At 39.2% G+C, this 27,114-nt stretch overlaps 1 protein-coding gene and 1 pseudogene across 4 annotated transcripts in view; both read right to left on the reverse strand.

Annotated features, from left to right (window-relative positions):
* HEATR5A (HEAT repeat containing 5A) overlaps positions 1-27,114 on the reverse strand; it is a 123,876-nt gene that overhangs the window by 21,379 nt on the left and 75,383 nt on the right. For 2 of the 3 annotated variants that reach the window (XM_025392550.1, XM_025392549.1), the window contains exons 21-28: positions 26,674-26,843; positions 20,047-20,185; positions 14,198-14,377; positions 11,668-11,907; positions 9,597-9,778; positions 6,325-6,393; positions 3,874-4,053; positions 1,087-1,309 (exon numbers count right to left, since the gene is read on the reverse strand). In XM_025392550.1, coding sequence (XP_025248335.1) covers positions 1,087-1,309; positions 3,874-4,053; positions 6,325-6,393; positions 9,597-9,778; positions 11,668-11,907; positions 14,198-14,377; positions 20,047-20,185; positions 26,674-26,843 — 1,383 coding nt within the window. Of the gene's footprint in view, positions 1-1,086; positions 1,310-3,873; positions 4,054-6,324; positions 6,394-9,596; positions 9,779-11,667; positions 11,908-14,197; positions 14,378-20,046; positions 20,186-23,195; positions 23,223-26,673; positions 26,844-27,114 lie in introns of all 3 variants that reach the window. The other variant, XM_025392547.1, reaches the window with a different exon arrangement.
* Positions 8,253-8,788, reverse strand: LOC112629112 (annotated as a pseudogene). The gene has a single exon (XR_003120534.1). The product of XR_003120534.1 is annotated as an ATP synthase F(0) complex subunit C1, mitochondrial pseudogene (transcript).

The raw sequence follows: 27,114 nt of genomic DNA on the forward strand, positions 1-27,114 counted from the left end.
TAATGCGATCTGTATCTCTGTGTTCTTCCCCCATGGGCTGGGGTTGGACTGCACAATCTGAGCTGACCCAACTGGCTACTTGTAAATATTTTTCTAAATATGGAAGGGAGGGGGACATGAGGTCCAGTGGTGGAGCAACTGGGACGTGCAGTTTCGGAACAATGGGTACAGGTAACCAAAGGAACAGATGTGAGTTATCAATTAAAACTGACGGGAAGGGGGTAGGGTGTTTACAGTAACTAGAGGCAAGGAGAAACAAGAAAGTTGAGTTTGAGAACAAAGGGTAAGGAAGTTAACAGGCTAAACCTTTTGAAGAAAAACTCAGAAAGATTCATTGTATCTTATAACAAAATAAATACCAAATAGCAGATGGGCAAAGATTATGACTAAATTATTTATGGAAGAAGCAACTTAAAGACTCTTAATCAAGGAAATAAGAAAATAAAACAATGAAATATTTCATAGCCATCAGATTGGCAAAAATTATTAAGTATGATAATACAGTGTGGAGAAATGAAAACAAGTTGCTGGTGGGTGTAGCCTTTCTTTTTTTTTGAGACAGAGTCTCACTCTTTTCACCTAGGCTGGAGTGCAGAGGCACGATCTCAGCTCATTGCAATCTCTGCCTCCCAGGTTCAGGCAATCTTCCTGCCTCAGCCTCCCGAGTTGCAGGGATTACGGGCACTTGCTACCACACTTGGCTAACTTTTGCGTTTTTAGTAGAGACGGGGTTTCACCATGTTGGCTGTGCTGGTCTCGAACTCCTGACTTCAAGTGATCTGCCCACCTCAGCTTCCCGAATTGCTGGGATTACATAAGTTTGAGAATAGCCTGGCAACAAGGCAAAACCCCATCTCTGCGAAATACACAAAAATTAGCTGGTCGTGGTGGTGTATGCCTGTAGTCCTTGCTACTTGGGAGGCTGAGGTGGGAGGATTGCCTGAGCCCAGGAGGCAGAGATTGCAGTGAGCCAAAATTGCACCAATGCACTCCAGCCTGGGAAACAAAGTAAGACCCTGTCTCAAAAAAAAAAAGAAAATGTGTTACTGTCACTCTAGGAATTATCTAAGTATTTTACCTCCTTACCTTCAGCAGGAAGTTGGGAGGCAAATTCTGAAGGCAAAGTTAAAAGAGCAAAATCCTGAAGTGCAGCAAGCCAGAGTCTGCTTAGTGTGCCAAGATCTGCATAGACTAAGTCAAGAAGTCCATCTGATGAACATGATCCATTTCTGATACTGTCCTCTAAACAGCTGGTAGTCTTCAGAGGTTGCCTGTGGTTTTTATGTCTTTGCACAGCAATTATGTAGACCTGTTAAAGGTTAATTTAAAAACAGGAAATCTTTTATCTGCTGAAAAGGTACTATAAAATGTTTATATTTTCCTGAAGAGGCAGACTTACCTTTGAGCATACTGGACTTGAAATGCACTGTGATATCAAGAAGGCCTGTCTGTGTAACTACACACAGAAAACTGGGGTAGAAAGAGTCAAAAATACTATCTTCAATGAGATGCATTAGGGATAACAAATATCTGGTAAATATGATGCCACTTCTCACATTTACAATCATAATACTATATCACGGCACTCTTTCTCACTAAGCCTGGTATGGCCTAATAATCCATCTTAACATACGGCTACAGGTAGCCATCTCTTAACTGAAATACTGAAAATATTTTCATTCAAACGTATCACTAAATCTCTACAAAGTGTACACAAATAGATTTAACATGGATTATAGAATGTTAAAGTATGCAACACAGTGTATAACATGCACTATTCCTTTATCTACAACTCTAAAATCCAAAAAGCTCTGAAAAAACCTAAGTTTTGGGCAAACTAATCTGGTGGCAAAACTGAAGAACTTATGTGAGGCCATTTATATCTATATACACAAAACAGTATGAATATTCAAACATGAATGTGTCTGATTACAGATTCTATGGTATTGCCCTAGACTTCCCAGATATATATTGGTCAGTCATTATTTATCTTTATTGAAGAAGTAACATGAGGAGGTAACAGGCTTAAGCAAAAGCACAGGATTTAGATCCAGTCTATTTTATTTTATTTTTATTTTTTTGAGAAGAAGTCTCATTCTGTCACCCAAGCTGGAGTGCAGTGGTGCCATCTCAGCTTACTACAACCTCCACCTCCCCGGTTCAAGCAATTCTCCTGCCTCAGCCTCCCAAGTAGCTGGGATTACAGGCGTGCACCACTATGCCTGGCTGGCTTTTGTATTTTTTAGTAGAGATTGGGTTTCACCATGTTGACCAGGCTGGTCTTTAACTCCTGACCTCATGTAATCTGCCTGCCTCAGTCTCCCAAAGTGCTGGGATTACAGGTGTGAGCCACCACGCCCAGGCTATTTTATTTATTTGTTTTCTTATTTTTGAGACGGAATTTCGCTCTTGTTCCCCAAGCTGGGGTGCAATGGTGCGATCTCAGCTCACTGCAACCTCTGCCTCCTGGGTTCAAGCAATTCTCCTGCCTCGGCCTCCCGAGTAGCTGGGATTACCAGCGTGCGCCACCATGCCCAGCTAATTTTTTGTATTTTCAGTAGAAACGGGGTTTCACCATGTTAGCCAGGCTGGTCTCTAACTTCTGATCTCAGGTGATCTGCCCACCTTGGCCTCCCAAAGTGCTAGGATTACAGGTGTGCACCACCGTGCCCAGCCTATTTTATTTATTATTAAAATTTTATATAGAGATGGGGTCTCAGTATGTTGTCCAGGCTGATCTCGAACTCCTGGCCTCAAGTAATCCTCTTGCCTTGGGCTCCTAAAGTGTTGGGATTACAAGCATGAGCCACTGCACCTGGCCAGACCCAGTTTATTGAATTTAGGCACAACTACTTCCTAATGAAGGTTTTGATAAATAATGACAAAAATATGGATTCTACAACTTTCAGGTTTAAAATACCTCTACTGGAGGAAACCCTTTTGTACATGTTGGTTAATCTCTTAGATGAAATCTGAGATTACATACCTTCATTAAAATGGTATGTGAACTGGGCCAGGCATGGTGGCTCATACTTGTAATTGCAACACTTTAAGAGGCAGAGGAGAGTGGACCATTTGAGGTCAGGAGTTCAGGACCAACCTGGCCAACACGGTGAAACCCCATCTCTACTAAAAATACAAAAATTAGCTGGGTGTGGTAGTGAATACCTGCAGTCCCAGCTACTTGGGAGATTAAGACATGAGAATCGCTTGAACCTGGGAGGTGGAGGTTGCAGTGAGCCAAGATTGCTCCAGTGCACCCCAGCCTCGTCAACAGAACAAGACTCTGTCTCCAAAAAAATGATATGTGAACCAAGATTGGTCATGTTTGGTCACTGCCGAAGCTGGGTGATGGGTATATGTAGATTCATTATAAATACTACTACGTCTACTTTTGCAAATGTTTAAACATTGCATAGTAAATTAAAAAATATTGTTTTCTTCTTTATTAGGAAAGTAAATAAGCATTTTACTGTAAGATTTCTTTATCCTTGGAAAATAAAATAACTACTACTTAGTATTCAAAAATCATTCTATGAAAGAGCATTAGAAAGCATTACATGCTACAGAGTTGAGAGAAGACCCAAATTTCCAAGAATTCAGGATTCAATAAAAGCTGACTTCCACTGGCTACTGTAAAGTCCCTCTGGCTTATAAGTGGCACTGCTTAAAGTAGGAGATAATAGACTACGGAAGACTCTTTAAAATGCTTGACCAACATATTAACATATAAATATATCACATGTTGGAATTATTTTTAAACTTAAAAATGAACTTACTTGTAGTTCGTTTTAAATAGTAAATTTCAGTTTATGGCCTAAGGTGTTTATTAACAACTTCCAAAATTCCAGTTATAAAGTAAGAAATACCAACCTCTGCCCAGGCTTTAAGCACAGCTAAGATCTCCATGGTAGAAGCACTTTCATTATATAAGTGACTTAGAGCTTCTTTTCCAGCCTGTATTTTAGTTAAAGATGAAACAAGCAACTGATGAACTCTTCGGAGATCATTAAGGTCACTTACAACTCCACTTGCGATCCAGGCACTGCAAACCTAGTTTTCAAGAAATTAAAAGTTATATTTTAAAATTATAAGTATCTCCCTTGGCTGGGCATGGTGGCTCATACCTGTAATCCCAGCACTTTGGGAGCTGAGGCAGGCAGACTGCTTGAGCTCAGGAGTTTGAGACAAGCCTGGGCAACATGGCAAAACTCTGTCTAAAAGAAAATACAAAAATCAGCTGGGCATGGTAATGTGCACCTGTAGTACTAGCTACTCAGAAGGCTAGGGCAGGAGGACTGCATGAGCCCATGAGTTTGAGGACACAGTGAGCGAGAGGATTGAGCCACTACACTCCAGATCTCTAGACTCGCTGGCAGAGTGAGACCCATCTCTTAAAACAAAAAAACCCAAAAAAACCCATCTCTTAAAAAAAAAAATCTCCCTTGTGAGTTCAGCAGAGCTCACTCACATCTCAAGAATCTAGTCACTGAGACTATATTGCTATTGCTTTCAAGAAATCCTGTGGAAGGAGGCTGATATGGTAGTCAAAAGCCAGCATTTCCAAAGGGAATGAAGTCTAAGGTTGAAGCAAGGAAATCAGTGCTAATGAGCATATAAATTGAACAGTTCCAGACATATTAATATGGAGAAATGAAGCTATGAAATCATAAAACCCCAACAAAATTTTTGATTGTTTTGAAGATAGTATCTTTTTAATCTTAAAAACAAAACATCATTAATTCTACAATGCAAAACACTTGGTCCAGGTGCCATGATATTTCTCTCTCTCTTTTTGGGATAGGATCTTGCTCTGTAGCCCAGGCTGGAATGCAGGGGTGCCATCACAGCTCCTACAACCTTGACCTCCACGGCCCAGGGGATCCTCCCACCTCAGCCTCCTGAGTAGCCAGGACCACAGGCACATACCACCACACCTGGCTAATTTTTTATTTTTTATAGAGAAAGGGTCTTCCTATGTTGCCCAGGCTGGTCTCAAACTCCTGAGCTCAAGTGAGCCACTTGCCTTGGCCTCCCAAAGGGCTGGGATTATAGGAATGAGTCACTGTGTCCAGCTGATATTTCTCTTTTTCTAAGGACAATTTATTTTTCCTCTTCTGTGTATTTATTTAGTTATTATCTCATCTCACAAACTATTTCAAGTGGCTTACAGCAGGAACACACATAATAAAGTGATAATAAATTAGAGATTCATACAACATTTAACATAGTTCTCTGAATAGTAAAAGCACTCAACTATTTCCCAAGTACAATTAAATAAAAGTTGAAAGGACTGACTAAAATTAGTTTTTCCCACTATGTTTATAGTTAATTTATTCATATCAGTCCTGCCTGCAATTAGCTCAGGTCATTCCGGGCTAGAATTTTTTTTTTTTTTTGAGATGGAGTCTCCCTCTGTCGCCCAGGCTGGAGTGCAGTGGCATGATCTCAGCTCACTGCAGCCTCCGCCTCCCAGGTTCAGGTGATCCTCCCACCTTAGCCTCCTGAGCAGCTGGGACAATAGGTACTTGCCACCACGCCTGGCTCATTTTTTTGTACTTTTAGTAGACAGGGTTTCACCATGTTGGCCAGGCTGGCCTGTAACTCCTGACCTCAAGTGATCCACCTGCCTTGGCCTCCCAAAGGGCTGGGATTACAGGCGTGAGTCACTGTACCTGGCCTAGGGCTGGATATTAAGTGTTTGACAATGCAGTCTCAGAAAAGCAATGGTTTAAAATTGTATATTATATGGCTCTTAGGTATATGAAAAAGTGCTCAATCTCACTTGAAATACAAATCTAAACTATCTCGAGATAGTCTTTTATTGTCTCGTACAGACAAAAATCTGAAAGTTTGATGACTCACAATGTTGCTGGGACTGTGGTAAAACAGGTACTTGTATAACACTGTTGGTGGAAATTTAAATGGTAAACACCTCTAATATCCATCAATTATTAATTATTCATCCATTCAATTTTGGGGGAATCCATCAATTCAATTTTGGGGGATTTATCTCACAGATATGCTTACACCCAGTGAAATGACCTATGCACAAGGTCACTCATACAGCACTGTTCTAATAGCAAAAGACAAAAAACCCAGTGTCCGTCAATATGGAACTGGTTAAAAAAATTATAACATATCTATATAGTGGACTATCATGCAGTTATCAAAAAGGAAGAGTAAGTTCTCTACATTTAAGAAGAAAAGTGTAAGCTGTGATTGATGGTAAGACATCTATAAAGAGAAAACATTGGTAAAAAATACTAACTGGAGGATTGCGTCCCAAGATTATTTCTTAAGCTTCATCTTTTAACCATTTACCTGACACGCTTTAGCAGTGACATCAGGTGGTGTCTCTGAAGTGAAGGCTGGTCTAAGTGCTGCTCCTACCTGGAAAGAAATTACATGACATATCAAACATCAATAAGTAAGACAGCACAAGTTCTCCCTCTTTTTAATGTTATTTTAAAATTATTTATTTATAACAGGTATTATGGACAGCTGTTGTTTTGTCTACCCAGCATATCTTCCCCTGTTTTTAGGTAACAACATCCCAATTTTTCCTTTGGGGAATGATCTTCTCTCCCCAACTCTTTTTTTTTGTTTTGAGACAGAGTCTTGCCCTGTCGCCCAGGCAGGCTGGAGTGCAGTGGCACAATCTCAGCTCACTACAACCTCCGCCTCCCAGGTTCAAGTGATTCTCCTGCCTCAGTTTCACAAGTAGCTGGGATTACAGATGCAAGCCAGTACAATCAGCTAATTTTGTATTTTTAGTGGAGACGGGGTTTCACTATGTTGGCCAGGCTGGCTGGTCTCCAACTCCTGACCTCAAGTGATCCACCTGCCTCCTCCCAAAGTGCTGGGATTACAGGTGTGCGCCACCGTGCCCGGCCTCTCCCCAACTCTTAATCCACATTGTTGGTTTGGAGCTGACAGCGTTGCCTGGCTCCAGGGACTCATGCTGGGATACTGAAGGCTCTCAGGATTTTCACTGGGAGTACTGGGAAAGAAGCACTGTATGTTTCTGAGGCACCGGGTAGGCTAAGACAGCCATCTTGATTTCACTTGGAGAGAATAAACCTGAAAATAAGGCCACTGTGGAAGAAAGCAGAGACAACTAGGAGAGTCCTATAATAATTTCCCTTTTCTGCTTGAGTTCTAATTGTATTTCTAGCACTTGCAATTGTGAGAGGGCTAAAAATGTAACAGAGCTCCTCTTAATTAAGTTGAATTGTAATATTTTATTCTAATATAGTTTTTCTTTTTTCTTCTTTTTTTTTTGAGACAAAGTCTCGCTCTTGTCCCTCAGGCTGGAGTGCAATGGCACGATCTCAGCTCACTGCAATCTCTGCCTTCTGGGTTCAAGTGATTCTCCTGCCTCAGCCTCCGGAGTAGCTGGGATTACATGAGCCTGCCACCACACCTAGCTCATTTTTGTATTTTTAGTAGAGATGGGGTTTCACCACGTTGGCCAGGCTGGTCTCAAACTCCTGATCTCAGGTGATCCGCCCGCCTCGGCCTCCCAGGGTGCTGGGATTACAGGCGTAAGCCATTGCGCCCAGCCTCTAACATGATAGTTCCAAGTAACTTTAATCCCTTCATTTTGTTTTGTCCCTAAGCATATGTTGGTATTAGCTGAACAAAGTGAAAAAGACCACTAATCAACTGATGAACTGCTCTGGACTCCCTAACTGCTAGCCATCAGAAGTTGCTTCTGAATAATAAAGAGAGATCTCCTTGGATGAATGCTGTTAAAGGATTACAAGACAGCTGATGATTTTGTTATCTTCCTTGTTCTTCTTAAATTGTTCAATGGACCAGTCAAATAATCAGTTAAAAATATTACAAAACCAGTAATAGAAACCTGAATCCTTGGGCTGGGCCTGGTGGCTCATGCCTGTAGTCCCAACACACTGGAGGTGGAAGCAGACAGATCACTTCAGTCCAAGAGTTTGAGACCAGCTTGGGCAACATGGTAAAACTCTGTCTTTACAAAAAAAATACAAAAGTTAGCCAAGCATGGTGGCGTTTGGCTGTAGTTACAGCTACTTGAGGTTTCAGTGAGCCAAAATCATGCCACTGCACTCCAGCCTGGGCAACAGGGTAAAACCTTGTCTCAAAAACAACAACAAAAACCTCACAGACATCTGAATGATTTCCTAGGTCTAGAAAATAAATGAAGGAGTTTTTATATATTATGAAAATTAACCTTTATTTATTTAGAGAAATGTTGTGTTTAATGGTAAAGCTTAGCACACCCCAGCACCAGGAATGGCATGAAGTTGCAGCTGCAGGCACAGGCAGGTGACCCCCACGGAGCCTAACATGGTGAAGAGGATGAAGAAGGAGACCATAAAACAGAAGAGAAGAGCCCCATGGCCTCAGACAGGGCAAAGCCCAGAATGGCATAGGAGAAGAGTTGCTGCTTGAGAGACAGGTTCCTGGCATAGCCAATAATCAAGATGCCAAACACCGCTCCAATGCCAGCCCCTGAACCAGCCACACCAACTGCAGCTGACCCAGCACCAATAAACTTGGCTGCTGTGTCAATGTCCCGGGAGACAACACTGGCCTGGAACTCCTGTCTGGCCACCTGGAACGGGGAGTTGCTGTAGGAAGGCTGTTTAGATGAATTTTCTGGGCTATTCAAGAAGGAGGTAGACACAGGCCTGATTAGACCCCTGGTACAACAGCAGATCGGAGCTGGAGAAATGAGTAGTACCCCGGTGGTCTGCATTTTTTCAGTCTCCCATCTTTAGCCCTTGGTCTCAGTGCTCAGCTTCTTCTACCCCGAAAATTAACCTTTAAAGTTATAAAACACTCATTTTTTTTGTTTTTGTTTTCTTTAATAGGGCCTTTTTTTCCCCCTCCGTGGAGATGGGGGTCTCCCTATGATGCCCAGACTAGACTTGAACTTCTGGGCTCAAGTGATCTTCCTGCCTCAGCCTTCTAAGGAGCTGGGACTACAGGCATACTACTGTGCCCAAAAGACATGTTTTATGTACTTTGCTTTTACTTGAAGCTTTATAAAATATTAACTGAAAGATTTCTTCTTCAAAGACATGTACTTTCTATATATGGATTATACTGGTGATACGTTAGCAGAGATACATACTCATTTATGAAGTGATATCCCAATTTGGTTCATAGACAGATCCTTCCTCCTTTCTTTCTTCCCTCCCTCCCTCTCTTTCTTTTTCTTTCCCCCTTTCTTCTTCTTCTTCTATTTTTTAAATTTCCCATCCTCAGACAGTTTCAGACTTTTTTTTTTGAGACAGTGTCTGGATCTGTCACCCAGGCTGGAGTGCAGTGACACAATCTCAGCTCACTGCAACCTCCATCTCCCAGGCTCAAGTGATTCTCCCACCTCAGCCTGAGACTACCGGTACACACCACCATGCCAGCTAGTTTTGTATTTTTGGTAGAGATGGGGTTTCGTCATGCTGCCCGGTCTTGAACTCCTGAGCTCAAAGCTACCTACCCGCCTTGGCCTCCTGAAGTGCTGGGATTACAGGTGTGAGCCACCGTGCCTGGCCTCATAGACTTTTTATCTGTGTGTTTAATAATAAAATTCTCTAACAGAAAGTGCTTACATTGGCTTGATACTGTTCCAGAATCACATGACCTGGAAACTCTGGTTCTGGAACAGTTGCAAATCGCCGAATAACAACTAACAGCATTTCAAGGCCAGAAAGACGGAGCTGGTCACTGTGATCTGTGGCAGCCATAAAAGCCATGCGAATTAAGTCAGCAAGATGCAGCACCAAAAAGTCATCTGTAAGATTAAAAAACATATTGGGAGAAAAAAAGATTAGAAAACATCAAAAAAATGTGCTGGAACTAAGACTTACATTAAGTGATAATTTTTCCTCCTTGAATTTTATAACCTAGACTTTAAGTACCTCTGACTTGAAATACTGTTTTTACTGTTTGTTAAATAGAGACTTTAAAGCTGGATTTAATGTACACTGTAAATACACACAAAAAAACTGTCCCAAAGCTAGTAAGTATTTATAGCTACTCAGGGCAGAATTAGCATTTTTTAAGAGTCCTAATAGTATCTTCAATAAAATTTTGTTCAGATTTTATGATAAAAGTACATTAGTTGGTACAGAGGAGACTTTGGGCTTTGATTAATTAAGCAGAAATTTATCCTCTTTATGTCAAGTTGAAGCTAAGACGTGATGTTCCTTTAAAAAAAAGTTGTATGTGGCTCTTTATATGAACTACAATATCTTATTTTTACATATATTGCCAAATATACAAATGATGGGAGTATAAAAAACATTTCTAGCTGCAGAAATGATAAATGGGAATTCCTTTAATTCCTACAACACATTGTTTGGTATAATATACCTCCTGTGGAGAGATACAAGAAAATCATTTAACAGAAGAAATCAACATATCTTAGTAAATGCCAACTACAACTTTAACTGAGAGCACAGGAATCAGTAAGTATCTATAGCATGTATGTTTTTCAACTGTAAGTATCTAGCACAGTGCTCTTCACAAGAGACTCAATAAATGCATACTTAAAAAATAATTAAACCAGAGATACCTAATTCATACTCAGACTGGCAACAGCAACATTTTGCTTTGTAATTCTTTTGTCTGGTGAAGAACACTTCTAAGGAATTTAGAAATATGAACTGTGGACAGGTGTGGTGGTTAATGCCTATAATCCCAGCACTTTGGGAGGCTGAGGTAGGAGAGTCACTTAAGCCCAGAAGTTTGAGACCAGCCCAGGAAACATAATAAGATCTCATTTCTACAGAAAAATTAAAAAATTAGATGGGGATGGTGGTATATGCCTGTTGTCCCAGTTACTCGGGAGGCTGGGGTGGGAGGATTGCTTGAGCCTGGAAGATTGAGGTTACAGTGAGCTGTGATCATGCCATTGCACTCCAGCCTGGGTGACAGAGCGAGATGCTGTCTCAAAAAAAAAAAAAAAAAAAAAGAACAAATATATATTGTATCTTTGAACATATTAGCTTAAGTGAATTTAAAAAATCAGACATCAAACCATAAAGACAAACATAAATAGGTAAAAATAATACAGCTGAACAGTAAGAGGTGATCAAAATGGTCTTACAATCAGGTTTACTTAACATTGAGAAAAGTTCAAATGTTTTCTAGTTATAACAGATTATAATATCTACGATATTAAAATAATCTATAAGCAAAAACTGGCCCAAGTTACAAACCAGGAAATAATTTTTGAGAACTAGTAAATGTTCATACTAATTCCCAAGAACCAATTATTTTCTATAAACTTAATACATTGCACATGCTCATTAAAGTGAATACCAATATAAGAAGCTTAACCATTACAAACATATTTAAACATGAAGTGATGTGATCACAGCTCACTACAAGCTCAAGTGATCCTCCTGCCTCAGCCTCCCAAGTAGCTGTAACTATCAGCGCATGCTACCATGCCCCACTAATTAAAAAAAATTTTTAATAGAGACAACATTTCATTATTGCCCAGGCTGGTTTCAAACTCCTGGGCTCAAGTGATCCTCCTGCCTCAGCCTCCCAAAGTGTTGGGATTGTAGGTATGAGCCACTGTGTCTGGCTAGTTTCATTTTTAAAATAATAAAACCGTAAGCAGACAGCACTTTTACATATATCATTTGGTGTTTTCATCACTATGTCACTTACTTCTTGAATCTTTTTTTTTCATTTCTTGTGCTAAAGCAATGTCAAAATGTGCACTGCTAGCATTCTCACATTGGTTAATTATCCTACAGACACACTCAGCAGCAAAGACTCTAGTAGCCCATCGAGGATTGGTAAAAGGATGGGATTTTTCGTCATGTCTGGTGGTCAGGACTGAGGCATCATCCCCTTTATCTCCTTCTTCTTCTTGCATTGTGTCCACACAAGTTATAGCTGTACAATCTTTTATAAAAGGAGAACATATGTAATTATAATCAATTAAAAGATATATATATCAAAAGGAACACAAAAACGACTCCAAATTCAGACTAGAATTGCTCAATTATCAATTGCTACTGATCAATCATCTTTTTATTAACATCAAATAATTAGGTCTAATAACTACAGACAACTACAGTTGTCTAAAGGAGACACTCTAACAACTGTTACAGGTCAAAATGACAAAGCTGTCAAATTATACTCAAAATAAAAAACAAACACAATAGTAGATACTGAAATAATTATCAATCCCCTGCAGGTAGATGGATGTACTTAAGGAGACTCAAAAGTAGGGCGTGTGGGTGGGATACACTGGGAAGGCTGTTTTAACACTGGAGCCTTGTATGGATTTCAGGAGGTTCTTGAATCCACTGAAATTGTCTGAAAATATTTTTCTTAGGATAGACTCATTGCTATCATTACAGTATCAAAATTGTACCGATAGCTGGAGTCACCGAGTAGTGAATTATCTCCTCTACTTATTAACTGTTAAATTTACAAATTGTTTAACAACTGAAAATGGAACTAATGCTATGAAACAAAGCAAACCGGTTTTCTTGTATTATCCTGTATGTCAATATTTTTTTACATGTTAGAATACCAAAGATGTCACAAATAAAGTTATGGTCAAGTTAACAGAGACTGGAAGGTGTTTTCCTGAGAAGGTATGGAGCCAAACCACAGAAGATGAAGAATTAATGGCAAGATAAAATTGAGTGAGCTCAGGGAGCATGAATGCAAAATTTAAAAAAGATAAGTGAGACACCAGAAAAACGTAACCAGTCTATCTATGCACACACATATTTTCTTTCTCATTTTTTTTGAGACAAGATCTTGCTCTGTTACACAATCATGGCTCACTGCACCCTCGAACACCTGGGCTCAGGTGACATTTTCTTTTAAAGAAGTCCTTGCAATTTCTTGAGTAGTGGGGAACAGAAGAGAAAATTAGAAAAATAAAATATGTATAGCGTAATAGTTGAAACAGCCAGTGTAAATTATTGGAAGAGGGACCAATAAGAATGAAGATAGACAAAGGAGAGAATACAAAACATTCCAGGAATTTGATGTTAACTTTTCTCCTACCACACAATTCAGACATGAGAGCTACATTAAATTCTAAGGCTTGGGCAACTGAGTTGGGAGGACTGAAGTATAGTGGAAAGCTTGCGGATTTTAAAAGTTATGTAGGCGTAGGACTGCATCTGTCTTATGTCCTCAGGCAGGTTACCTCTCCAGGCCTATTTTCTCTTCTATAAAATAGAATAAAATTGCCTATGCATAGGATGGGTTAAAGGCTTAAATCAGATAAATTATGTACAGTTCTTAGAAAAGAACTGTTTTTTTTCTTTTTTCTTCCTCTCATTTATTTTCTCTCTTATCCCAAGGATACGAATTTTAAATATTCAAATATACTTTCTCATAAACAATTATCTTGTATTACTAAAGACATTAGGGTAATAACACTGTTTTCTAATACTACTTGAAATTAACATTATTGTATGTAGTGAAACTGGCTTGCTCAAAATGTCATAACTTTGTGTAATTTTCTCTTATGGTGACTAAGTAATTTCATACGGTGCGAGGGGTGGGGTGGGTATGTATGAATGTATGTATGTATGTAGAGACATGGTTTCACTTTATTGCCCAGGCTGGAGTGCAGTGGTATGATCTTGGCTCACTGCAACTTCTGCCTCTTGGGCTCAAGCAATCCTCCCATCTTAGCCTCCTGCATAGCTGGGACTACAGGTGTGAGCCATCAGGCCCAGCTAATTAAAAAAAATTTTTTTTTTGTAGAGATGGTGTTTTTCCACGTTGCCCAGGGTGGTCTCAAACTCGTGGACTTGAGCAATCTGTCTGCCTCAGCCTCCCAAAGTGCTGGGATTACAGGGGTAAGCCACTGCACCTGGTCTCAAATATATATTGCATGTATGAAAAGAAATGATGGGGACAATATAAATCAAGTCACACCTTTTAGAGCAGAAATAACTCTACTTTTTAGTTTGCTTTATATAGGAAAGTCATCTAAGACAGCCAAAGGGAAAAAGCAGGTTTAAGTATTGGATTTATATTGTTCAAATTAAAGAGAATTCTAAAACACTAGAAATATAATCTTCATTTGAAGAAAAGCAATAATCAGACAATCAGAATCCAGCTAGTTAGACAAGACTGATGAATTCTCAGTGGTAAACAATTTTATGTAAAGTTTTAAATTTCAATTTTATTATTTTAACTGTTAATGACCAATACTTACCAGCTGATGCAGCAAGTACATCTTTACAAAGTTTTAGCCAGAGGGAGAGTTTTTCCACTGCCATAGATGTAAGCATATAATTTAAAGTCTCTTTGATATCATGGCATAATCTCTCATCTGTCTCTTTGTCTAGTAAGATCAATAATGCCCCCTCAAGGCCGACTTCTCTGATGTTAGCATCTGACAAGAAGAAAATCAACTATTGAAGTAACACAGAAAACAAAACTACCATATCACAAGCTCACACATTCAGTAGTTATTCAAATACTAGATGAAAATATATCTTAAAGAACTAGCCCAAATACTGTGCTTTAATCTAGTGAGATCCATTTTAGTTCACACTTGAATTTTGGGATTATTTATGACCCTATATAGCTGTAATTTATGTAATGTCATTAAAAAAAGTATTAATATGTTATTATTAATATGTTTTCTTAATCAGGTAAAAAGTTTTACCCAATAAGTGTCCAATACTTATAAAACTTTTTTTTTCTCTTTATTTGAGATGGAGTTTCGCTCTTGTTGCCCAGACTGGAGTGCAAGGGCAAAATCTCGGCTCACTGCAACCTCTGCCTCCCAGGTTCAAGCGGTTCTCCTGCCTCAGCCTCCCTAGTAGCTAGAATTACAGGCACCCGCCACCACGCCCAGCTAATTTTTTGTATTTTTAGTAGAGATGGGGTTTCACTACATTGCCCAGGCTGGTCTCGAATTCCTGACCTCAGGCGATCCACCCGTCTCAGCCTCCCAAAGGGCTGGGATTACAGGTCTGAGCCACTGCACCCAGCTCAATACTTATAAATTTTATTCAGTGCTTATTTATTTATTTTTTCCTTTTGAGACAGAGTCTCACACTCTGTCACCCAGGATGGAGTGAAGTGGTGTGATCTCGGCTTACTGCAACCTCCGCCTCCCAGGTTGAAGCAGTTCTCCTGTCTCAGCCTCCCGAACAGCTGGGACTACAGGCGCCCACTACCATGCCCTGCTAAGTTTTGTATTTTTAGTAGAGACAGGTTTCACCAGTGGTCAGGCTGGTCTTGAACTCCTGACCTCAGGTGATCCGCATACCCAGGCCTCCCAAAGTGCTAGGATTACAGGCATGAGCCACCACGCCTGGCCCAGTATAATTATTTTCTAATTTTAAATAAACATAATTAAGTTTTCCTTATTCTGGTATAAAGCTTTAAAATATATTAATGTGAGAGTAAAGCCCAAACAGAAAACAACCACTATATGGAAAACACTGTTTAATTACTACAACTAAGCTATTGGGACTACTGAATAAACATATATCACTATACAATATTCTTACTACAAAGTAATACCTCAAAGGGGAAATACAAGCCTTGATCTAGCATCTACTATTACCTTTAATTCTGAAAATGCCAAACAGACAAATACATTTTCTCTTGAAGAGTTAACTCATCTAGCATTTATGAAAGTATGTAGATTTGAAAGGTTGTATTATTAGTAGGCTATTCTATTTTATTTATTTATTTTTTAGAGACAGAGTCTTGCTCTGTCACCCAGGTTGGAGTACAGTGGCACAATCTCACTGCAATCTCTGCCTCCTGAGTTCAAGCAATTCTCCTGCCTCAGCCTCTCCAGTAGCTGGGATTACAGGCATGTGCCACCATGCCCCCCCCAAAAAAAAAGCTAACTTTTTTTGTATTACCTTGTAGAGACGAGGTTTCACCATGTTTGCCAGGCTGGTCTTGAACTCCTGACCTCAGATCCACCTGCCTCAGCCTCCCAAAGTGTTGCGATTATAGGCTTGAGCCACTGTGCCTGGCCTTTGTGGGTGTTTTGTTTTGTTGGTATTAGGCTATTTTAAAAGAGAAATTATCTTTCAAAGATCAGAAAGAGGTGATACAAATGTTTCAGATTAGGGATCTAAAAAGATATAATGGCTAAGGTAATGTGAGTCATAACTGGATCTTAGATTTAGGTGGTGGTGAGGAGGTGAGGAATCATAAAGGACATTTTTTGGATGACTAGGGAAATGTGTGTGAGGGCTGTAAATCAATATTGATTTTCTTAGGTGTGTGATCATGTACGGGTGTGTCCTTCACATTAGTCCATTTTCACACTGCTATAAAGACATACCCAAGACTGGGTAATTTATTTAAAAAAGAGGTTTCAGGCCAGGCATGGTGGCTCACACTTGTAATCCCAGCACTTTGGGAGGCTGAGGCAGGTGGATCACTTGAGCCCAGGAGATCAAGACCAGCCTGGGCAACAAAGTGAGACCCCATCTCCACAAAAAACACACAAAAAAATTTAGCTGGGTGAGGTGACATTCATTTGTAATCCCAGCTACCAAAGAGGCTGAGGTGGAAAGATCACATGAGCCTGGAAAGTAGAGGCTGCAGTGAGCCCAGGTCGTGCCACTGCCCTCTAGCCAGGGCAAGAGAGAGAGACCCTGTCTTAAAAAAATAAATAAATAAAAGAATTATGCCAAATCTAGCCTGGATGATAGCATATCTGTTTACAACACAGTTTACTGAATATTTTAAGTCTACTGTTAAGACCTACTGCTCAGAAAAAAAAAAAAAGATTATTTTCAAAATATTTCTGCTCACTGACAATGCGCCTTGTCATCCAAGAGCTCTCATGGAGAGGTACAAGGAGATAAACGTTGTCATGCCGGTTAACACAATATCCATTCTGCAGATTAAGAAGTCATTTTGACTTTCAAGTTGTCTTATTTAAAAAATACATTGTAAGGCTACAGCTGCCACAGACAGATGGATCTGGGCAAAGTAACTGAAAACCTCCGGAAAGAATTCATCATTCTAGATGGTTTTTGGAGATGGAATCTACTCCTGGTGAAGATGCTGTGAACACTGTTGAAATTACAACAAAGGGTTCAGAATATTACGTGAATTTAGTTGATAAAGTGGTAGCAGGTTTGAGAGAATTAATTCCAGTTTTCAAAGTTCTACTCTAAGTAAAATGCTATCAAAAAGCATTGCATGTTACAGAGTAATCTTTCATGAAAGGAAGTCAATGAATATGGCAAACTTCATTGCTGTCTTATTTTAAGAAATTGCCGGCTGGGCGTGGTGGCTCATGCCTGTAGTCCCAGCACTTTGGGAGGCCGAGGCGAGTGGATCACGAGGTCAGGAGATCGAGACCATCCTGGCTAACATGGTGAAATGCCATCTCTACTAAAAATACAAAAAATTAGCCGGGTATGGTGGCGGGCGCCTGTAGTCCCAGCTACTCGGAGGCTGAGGCAGGAGAATGGCAGAAACCCGGAGGCAGAGCTTGCACTAGGCCGAGAGGGCGCCACTGCACTCTTGCCTGGGAGACAGACCAATACTCTGTCTCAAAAAAAAAAAAAAAAAAAAAAAAAAGAAAAGAAATGGCCAAAATTGCCACAGCCACTCCAAACCTTTAGCAACCGCCACCCTGATTAAGTAGCCATCAACACTGAGGCAAGACCCTCTACCAGCAAAAATATTATGGCTCACTGAAAGCTCAGATGATGGTTAGCATTTTTTAGCAATAAAGAATTTTTAAATTAAGGTATGTACATTGCTTTTTTAGCCATAATGCTATCTCACACTTAGCAGACTACAGTATAGTACAAACATAATTCTGATATGCACTGGAAAACCAAAAAATTCTTGACTTGCTTTAATTGCAGGGTCTGGAACTAAACCCACAATACTAGGTATTATGTATACGTATGCCTGAATAGCAGCCCAGCCATGCTGATTTATGCAAGTTGAAGCAAAAAATTTGTTTTTGTTTTTGTTAGAGACAAGGTCTCACTATGTTGCTCAGGCTGGCCTTGAATTCCTGGGCTAAAGTGATCTTCTCACCTCAGCCTCTAAGGAAGCTGGGACTACAAGTACATGCCACCACAACTGGCTCAGCTCCCTAAACATTTTAATGTAAGAATAAAACTGTTACTTAAAGAACTGTTATTGATAGTAAAATATATTATGGATCTAAAAACTTAAGATACTGAAAAGCTCTGTGAAGTTTATGACTTTCTAAAAGTATGACAGTACTTTGAAAACTATACACACAAATGATTTTTTTTTTTTGAGACAGAGTCTCACTCTGGTGCCCAGGCTGGAGTGCAGTGGTGCAATTTCGGCCCACCACAACCTCCCCCTCCTGGGTTCAACCAATTCTTGTGCCCCAGCCTCTCAAGTAGCTGGGACTACAGGCGCATGCCGCCACACACAGCTAATTTTTTATATTTTTAGTAGAGATGGGGTTTTGCCATGTTGGCCAGGCTGGTCTCGAACTCCTGACCTCAGGTGATCTGCCCACCTTGGCCTCCCGAAGTACTGGGATTACAAGTGTGAGCAACTGCGACTGGCCGGAGCGTAAGATAATTACTGGTTTTTTTTGGAGTCAGTGTTTTGATCTGTTACCCAGGCTGCAGTGTGGTGGCATAATAACTCACAGAAACCTCAAACTCCTGGGCTCAAGCAATTCTCTTCTCTCAGCCTCCTGATTAATTAGTAGCTGGGACTACAGATGTGTACCACCACACCTGGCTAATTTAAAATTTTTTTTGTAGAGATGGGGTCATGCCATGTTGCCCAGGGTGTTTTTTTAAATATATATATATATACACACACACACACACACACACAAAATATATATACATATGTATAAAATATATATATATTTAAAAATAGAGATGAGGTCTCACTATGTTGACCAGGCTGGTCTTGAACTCCTGGCCTCAAGCTGTCCTCTTATCTTGGCCTCCCAAAGTGCTGAGATTACAAGCATGAGCCAGTGTGTCTGGGCCCAGACTGTTTTTGAACTCCTGACCTAAGACAGTCCTCTCGCCTTGGCCTCACAAAGTGCTTAAGATTACAGGTGTGAGCCACCACGCCTGGCCTATTATTACTATTTTTGTAGGCTAGCAGTTTCTTTGAATTCATATGCAAATTCAGGTTATTCATATAATAGTTTTAAAATGAAGTGATATACACTTAAATCCCTACTGGTTAAGAAATCCTTTAATTCAGCTCTAAAATGTAAAAGAAGGGGCATTAAAAACTCTTTAACTTGTAGCAGACGTAACTATAATAAATTTTATGAAAGTGAGATTCTGCAGCAAACAAAGGCATGTGTGATAAATTATTTAAGGGCTAATCACATTTCATTCGACTGCTGTGAAAAAACCTGCTCTAGATCATTGGCTCTCAATCTTTAGTACAGTCATGCATGCCTTAATAGGATTACGTTCTGAAGAATGTGTTGTTAGGCAATTTCATTGTCATGTGAATATCATAGAGTGTACTTACCCAAACCTAGATGGTACAGACTACACACACATAGGCTATATGGCATAACCTATTACTCATAGGCTACAAACCCGTAGAACAACTTACTGTACTGGATACTATAGGCAATTATAACACAATGGTAAGCATTTGTGTATCAAAACATAGAAAAAAAAGATATGGTATTATAATCTTATGGGACCACTGTTGTAAATGCAGTCTGTTGTTGACCAAAATGCCATTATGTGGCACACAGCTACACTAACATAGGGACTGTAAAAATATGGATTTAAAAATACAGATTGCCAGGTAATACTCCCAGATTTCTGGTTCAGTAGGTCTGGGATAGGTCCCAATCTGCATTTCTAACAAGTTCCCAGGTGAGGTATACACTGCTGGTTTGAAAACCAGTTTGAGAACCACTGCTCTAAACCAGTAACATCACTGGTTGGAATAACTGTTAGCAATTCTTTCTTGTAGCAGGTTTGAGATACATTAACTTTTAAACTGTTTCAAAACTCATGTATATATGGAAAATTTAAAATAAAAATAATCATTGGACCTGGACATAATCTTGATAAAGAGAATTACCTGGAGTCAACTCTTCTCTGCTATCCTTAGCAAGCATAACAGCATGTTCTGAAACTTCAGCTGCTTCTCTTTGTACAAGCTGACGTAAGCAAGCCAGTACTGCTCTTCTCAGTAACAAGTAGGGGCTATAAAGATTCACCTGAAAAATACCATTTAAGGAATGACAGAGCTAAAATTCTTGTTGGCACTCAGTGAGCCTAACAGATATTCACTGGACCCCTTCCTGATTCTGTCCAGCCCATCAGTGGGCTGGACACAATTTATAAATACATAGGAACTTCTTGAAACTATTCTAGAATATATTTCTGATGATATAACTTAGAAACAGCTTAATAGGTAATATGTGTACTAGATTATGCACTACTCATAAATCTAAGCAAAAGTCTTTTGGCAGTGTCAGAAAGCAGAATTTATATGAGTAAACAGAGTTTTAAGAGAAAAAAAGAACTACAATGGAAAGGATTTTGTTGCAGTTCATACATTTGTGTTCATGCAGATATATTATAATGTTTTATCATTCTCTAAGCAGAAATTTATACAAATCCATACAGGCAATACAGCATATTGGTTAAAATGGAGGTTCTAGAGTCAAAACATCTCAATTTGAGTCCTAGATCCATCACTTACTAGCTGTGTGACCGTGGGCAAATTATTTAACTCCTCTAGAGTGCCTTAGTTTCCTCATTTGTAACACTACTGCATCTCTCAGGGCTACTGTGACATTAACACAAAGTAACATGCAAAGTGCTTACCACAGTACCTGCCAAATAGTAAATGTTAGTTATTATTAGTGTAGTCTCTTAACAATAATATTTTAATCAGACAACATATAAAGTAAACGCATTTTCAAATAAAGGCAGAAAACATTCACCAAAAATGCTCTCTAGAGACAAGCATTACAGAATACCAAATTTATATATATCAATACATATTTATGTATTGATAGAATACATATATGTACACATCTTACAGATGCCATGTAAGTATCAATAGGCTGTATCTACCCATGGCAAATAAGACTGGTAATATACTTCAGTTACAAGTTGAAGGTTAATGGATAAAAATTCTTAGTGATTTCATATATGAAATAAAGTTGAGATTTTAAATTTTGTACTAACTATGAAAGTAAAGATCAGTTTGGTATGGTCTACAAAATAAATATGTATATTATGGTAGTGATCTTCAAAGCAAAATTTGAGAAATAATGGCATAATTCTATAGTGATCTTTAGATATGGCATATGTGGGAAAAACAGGACTGAAGTAGATGAAGTTTTGTAAAGAGCAGAGGCTACATTTTGGGAGGAAATAAAAGGTAGGTAGTAGGAGCTATTAAGAATATGTAAGAACCATCCTGGCTAACACGGTGAAACCCCGTCTCTACTAAAAAAAATACAAAAAACTAGCCGGGCGAGGTGGCGGGCACCTGTAGTCCCAGCTACTCAGGAGGCTGAGGCAGGAGAATGGCGTAAACCCAGGAGGCGGAGCTTGCAGTGAGCTGAGATCCGGCCACTGCACTCCAGCCTGGGCCACAGAGCGAGACTCCATCTCAAAAAAAAAAACAAAACAAAAACAAAAACAAAACAAACAAACAAAAAAGAATATGTAAGAAGAGTGTCAGGTGTGGTGGCTCATGTCTGTAACGCTAGCACTTTGGGAGGCTGAGGTGGGCGGATCACTTGAGGTCAGGAGTTCAAAACCAGCCTGGCCAACATGGTGAAACCCTGTCTCTGCTAAAAAATACAAAAATATTAGCAAGGCATGGTGGCAGGTGCCTGTAATCCCCACTACTCGGGAGGCTGAGGCAGGAGAATTGCTTGAATCTGGGAGGTGGAGGTCCCAGTGAGCCGAGATCATGCCTCTGCACTCCAGCCTGGGCTGGGCATGATGGCTCACACTGAGGGAGGCCAAGGCAGGTGGATCACTTGAGGTCAGGAGTTTGAGACCAGCCTGGCCAACATGGTCAAGCCCTGTCTCTACTAGTAATACAAAAATAAGCCAGGCATGGTGGCACACACCTGTAGTCCCAGTTACTGGGGAGGCTGAGGCAGGAGAATCGCTTGAACCTGGGAGGCAGAAGTTGCAGTGAGCTGAGATTGCACCACTGCACTCCAGCCTGGATGACAGAATGAAACTGTCTCAAAAAAAGAAAAAAAGAATATACAAGAAGAAACACATGCAAAGAGAGCCAAATTCTACATTTTATCAGAAGCCAAGAAACAGAACAAATTTGTGCATCTATCATTGAGCAGCTTTTTTTTGTTTTTTTGTTTTTTGTTTCTTGTTTTTGAGACAGAGTATCACTCTGTTACCCAGGATAGAGTGCAGGAATAGCTTTGTAAGGATGTTCTGTTATACCTTCAAGCTGTATTATGAACCCAAAAGTGGATAGAGAGGAATGCCATTCATAGAAAAGTCTCAAGGTATAATGTAATCCCATGTTTAGAAACTATATTGTTAGCAGGTTAGGATAACAGAGAAGTTAAAATATAAAAAGATTACATAAAATATAAAAATATTCATTCCCAAGATTACTGTTGTATTTAACAATAATGACCAAAAAAGCACTTTACAAGACAATTTTAAAGAAAAGTTAATAAATCTACTAGTTATTTCAACTGGAGTTTTACAAGCATATAATACAAAGCAGGTGCAGCATTTATTCAGGCTAGTCAAACATTTTTTAGAAAAAGCATGCTTAGAAGTACCCTTTACTTGTTTGGTAGAAAAAAGATTGAAGGCTATCACACAAAGTAAAATAGGAGGCTTAATGTCTCCATGTCATTCTCCAGCATTTATATTGGGAAGAGGAATACAGTGGCTTAAGGCAAACAAACAAAGCAGGCAAAATACAGAAATTAAATAAAACTGTAACTACAATTATTTTCTGAAATGAATATACTAAATAAAAAGGAGACCAAATTTAGTGCAAGGAGTGAGCGCACCAGCTGGAGAAGGTTAGGAAGGATTTGCTTATATTGGTATCAAATAAACACCACGAAACATGCTACACATACTAGACTTAGCATTAATGGTTCGCTTAAACAAAGAGATGCAGAGGAAAACAAACATCTACAACCAAAAAAATGACACAAAGAAACAGCACCGCAAAACTCAAAAAAAGTTAGGAATCAAGGGTCAGGGACCTACCAACACAGAATTATCCAACAAGATCTCCTGCACAAAAACAAATGACACACCAGTCATGACAAAACCAAAAGATAATTATTAGGATGACTTTGACAACAGTCAGCTAAGCATTAAAATATAAATGTTGATAGTTATCATTCAAATTGGCTTAGCTTCAGCTTAAAAATTCGCCACAAATATTTTATTTTCCAACAAAACGAGTTGAGCCAAGTTCTTGAAAATAGTCAACTCAAGAACTCTAAGACATACATATATAATTTTAAAACGTACACGCGATTAATTTTAGGTTTTTCTTTGGAATCTGATTAAGCTTCAGTATCGAACCCAATCAAGGAGACATGAGCGTGAGAGGAGTGTTCTGGATTGCATTCACATGAAGCAGGTGTCCAGCAAGAGGCAAAGTTAATGGTTTACCTCATCAGAAGTTAATTATAGTTTAACTCTTAGAAGCCAAGTTTTGAAACTAAGAATATTCAGAATTGCTAGTGTAGCTAAGGCCAAGTTCAGTATGGAAGTTAAAGAGCATGCAGTTAGAAGAAAATTCCTTCCTGTAAGACTTTTGCCTAATGATGAAATGCAATTTCCTTACTTTGGTGAATACTCTAAAATATAATAAATTCAATCTAATAAATTCAGAATAAATTACTAACCAAAATGTTGAGACACTAAATTAATATATTATAGTGACAATTTTTGACTATGATTGTGTATTTAAAAAATAATTTTACAGCTTGAATATTATGAGTTAACATACGATTTGTAACTGTTACTTCAGATTTTCTCACTTGCTCTGAATGTACCCAAAAGTCTGATAATATAATAATCTCTGTTCTTTTTCATGTGTAACTTTTTTTGATGCCTATTTTTTTTTCCTGCAGTAATATGTACCCTTTTTTGATTTGGGAAAGGAAAAAACTTAGTAAGTTTGATCAGATTTTATTTATTTATATTTTTGAGATAGTGTCTTGCTCCATTGCCCAAGGTGAAGTGCAGTGGCGCAATCATGGCTCACTGTTGCCTCAACATCCTGGGTTCAAGTGATCCTCCCACCTCAGCCTCCCAAGTAGTAATGGGACTACAGGTGCACACCGTCATTCCCAGGTAATTTTCTTAAAATTTTTTGTAGAGACAAGGTCTCACCATGTTCCCCAGGCTGGTCTCGAACTCCTGGGCTCAAATGATCCTTCTACCTTGGCCTCCCAAAGTGCTGGAACTACAGGTGTGAGCCACTGTGCCCAGCTGATCAGATTTTATTCATCATGAATTAATGGGTTAGTCTTGCTCTTCATTTCTCAATAAACTTTAGTTAATAAAAAAAATGTATCAGGTAAAGGAGAAATTTTAAAGGTAATTAATGGAAATCTTCTATAAGACAAGAAGTAAAAATGGCAGTATCACCAAATTTAAATGGAGAGTAAAAGATCAAATGCAAAGGAGCAAAAAATTTTTCCAATAACTGGTTTTAGGAATGGCTCTTCAAACACAAAAGTAATATTCCTGGGGAAGAATCCCTGAATGGTACAGGTAAAATCCTTTTCCTGTAAGTGCTGTTTTCCCTAAAATGATTGACCCAGATCTAAAAAAATACAGGAACAAAAGTTTCTATCAGAAAGTCAGTCACATTCTCTTTAAAGTTTTATCGGGCTAGTCATGGTGGCTCACACCTGTAATCCCAGCACTTTGTGGGGCTGAGGCAGAAGGATGGCTTGAGACCAGAAGTTCAAGACCAGCCTGGGTAACATAGCAAGACCCTGTCTCTACAAAAAAGAAAAAAACTTAGCTAGGTGTGGTGGTACATTTCTGTAGTCCTAGCTGCTTGGGAGGCTGAGGGGGGAGGATCACTTGAGCCTAGGAGTTCGAGGTTACTGTGAGCTATGATTGCACCACCGCACTCCAGCCTAGATGACAAAGTGAGACTCTGCCTCTAAAAAATATATAAATAGTTTCATAAGACTATCAGTATCAATAATTAATATAATAATATACTGTGTGTTGAAGACACATGTCAAGACAGCAAGGGCAACTACCATTATTGAGTACTAATTAAATGCCTGAGACGTGTGCCTTTACAAGCAGCATTTTGTGTAATCCTCATATTTTGCAGACAAGGTAGCTGAGGCTAGAAGAGATTACGGGACTTCCCTAAAGGCACACAACTAGAAGGTGGCAGAGTTGAGATAAGATCTATCCATAAGATCTACAAAGATAGTACGGAATAATGAAATGAGGACTGAAGGAGGAGTCCAGAAACCTGCAATGTAGATTTAGCCACCACTTAGGTGAGCTAGATGTGTTACTTTAAGTTATTTAACTTTTTGGTCTTCAGTTTATCTTTTTATTGAGAAGATTGATTTTAATAATGCAAACAACATTCTACAAAAGTAGGGATAATCTATATGACAGATTTTTAAGATTCTAAGGTTTTTCAAGCTCTGAAATGCTGCATATTTTGCCTTAAGCTTGAAAATGAAAGGTCTATATAATTTTCAACAGTCACGTTACTAATGGGAGTGTGCTACAAACACTGCAGGAGTAGAAAAAGTTGAAAAGCAATGGTGCCAATTTATAATTCCAAATGCAACTCAATTTTTGAGGCAAGTCCAGATAGAAACTGGTGACATGGTAAATCTTTTTTTTTTTTTTTTTTCCTGAGACGGAGTTTCATTCTTGTTTGCCCAGGCTGGAGTGCCAATGGCACGATCTCGGCTCACTGCAACCTCCACCTCCTGGGTTCAAGCGATTCTCCTGGCTCAGCCTCCCCAGTAGCTGGGATTACAGGCGCCCACCACCACGCCCAGCTAATTTTTGTATTTTGAGTAGAGACGGGGTTTCACCATGTTGGCCAAGCTGGTTTTAAACCAACCTCAGGTGATCTGCCCGCCTTGGCCTCCCGAAGTGTTGGGATTACAGGCGTAAGCCACTGCGCCTGGCCAGGGGAAGTCTTAAAACCAATGACAACGAACCACTTCAAAGAAACTTCTGGTTGATGGCCTTTATCTTTCTACATTCAGTAGATACAATATTAGAAGCCAGATATTGATGTATATGTTGCTGGAATACTAAGGAAAAGTGTTATTTCTCCATCTGGGATGCAAAGAACTTTGTAATAACTCAGAATAGATGAAAAAGAAGAAAAAAAGAGACAGGTGACCACATGAAGTTTTGCATGTCCCACAGATTTATATAGTACATGGGACATTATAAGCACCCAATATATGTTTATTGATTTATGAATAAATATTCCAAATATCAATTTCAACATTAATGGGAGAAAAATGAATCAATATAAAAGAGATTTAGGAGCTGATTACATGAAAGCCGCCCCCTACTCTCCAAAAAGACTAGAACTGAGGGGAAATAGCTATGTATATAACATATAAATTTGTACATAGTCTAGAGGATAATTAAAATGTGTACTGGGATAAATCTAAGATTCAAATAAAAGAAACTAAGAACTGGTTTACAATTTTATACTCACACAGAGGCAGCTAACCAGGCTAGACAAGTTGACATGTCGTGGAGCAAACATATGAAGCTGCTGAAGGCAAGAGATGGCCTGAGCTTGAACAAGGCAGTCTGGGTTATCTTGCATTACTGCACAACCCAGTAGACAGGAGGCCCTTAAGGTAGAAATGGAAGTACTGTTACCTAAAATAAAAAGCAGAAAGCTTTTAATAATTGGCCTATAAAAACATTACTCTTTAAACATATATTACAGGTTTTAAAATTTACTTCCAGTTTTGAGCTTACAAAACTGTGACTTACAATTTCTTCTACAAAAGTAGGGATAATCTAAGTGACAGGTTTTTAGATTATTCTTTTTTTTTTTTTTTTTTTTGGAGACAGAGTCTCAGTCTGTCGCCCAGGCTAGAGTGCAATGATGCCATTTCGGCTCACAGCAACTTCTGCCTCCTGGGTT

The sequence above is a fragment of the Theropithecus gelada genome, chromosome 7b (genome assembly GCF_003255815.1).
Source record: "Theropithecus gelada isolate Dixy chromosome 7b, Tgel_1.0, whole genome shotgun sequence".
NCBI classification, from domain to species: domain Eukaryota; kingdom Metazoa; phylum Chordata; class Mammalia; order Primates; family Cercopithecidae; genus Theropithecus; species Theropithecus gelada.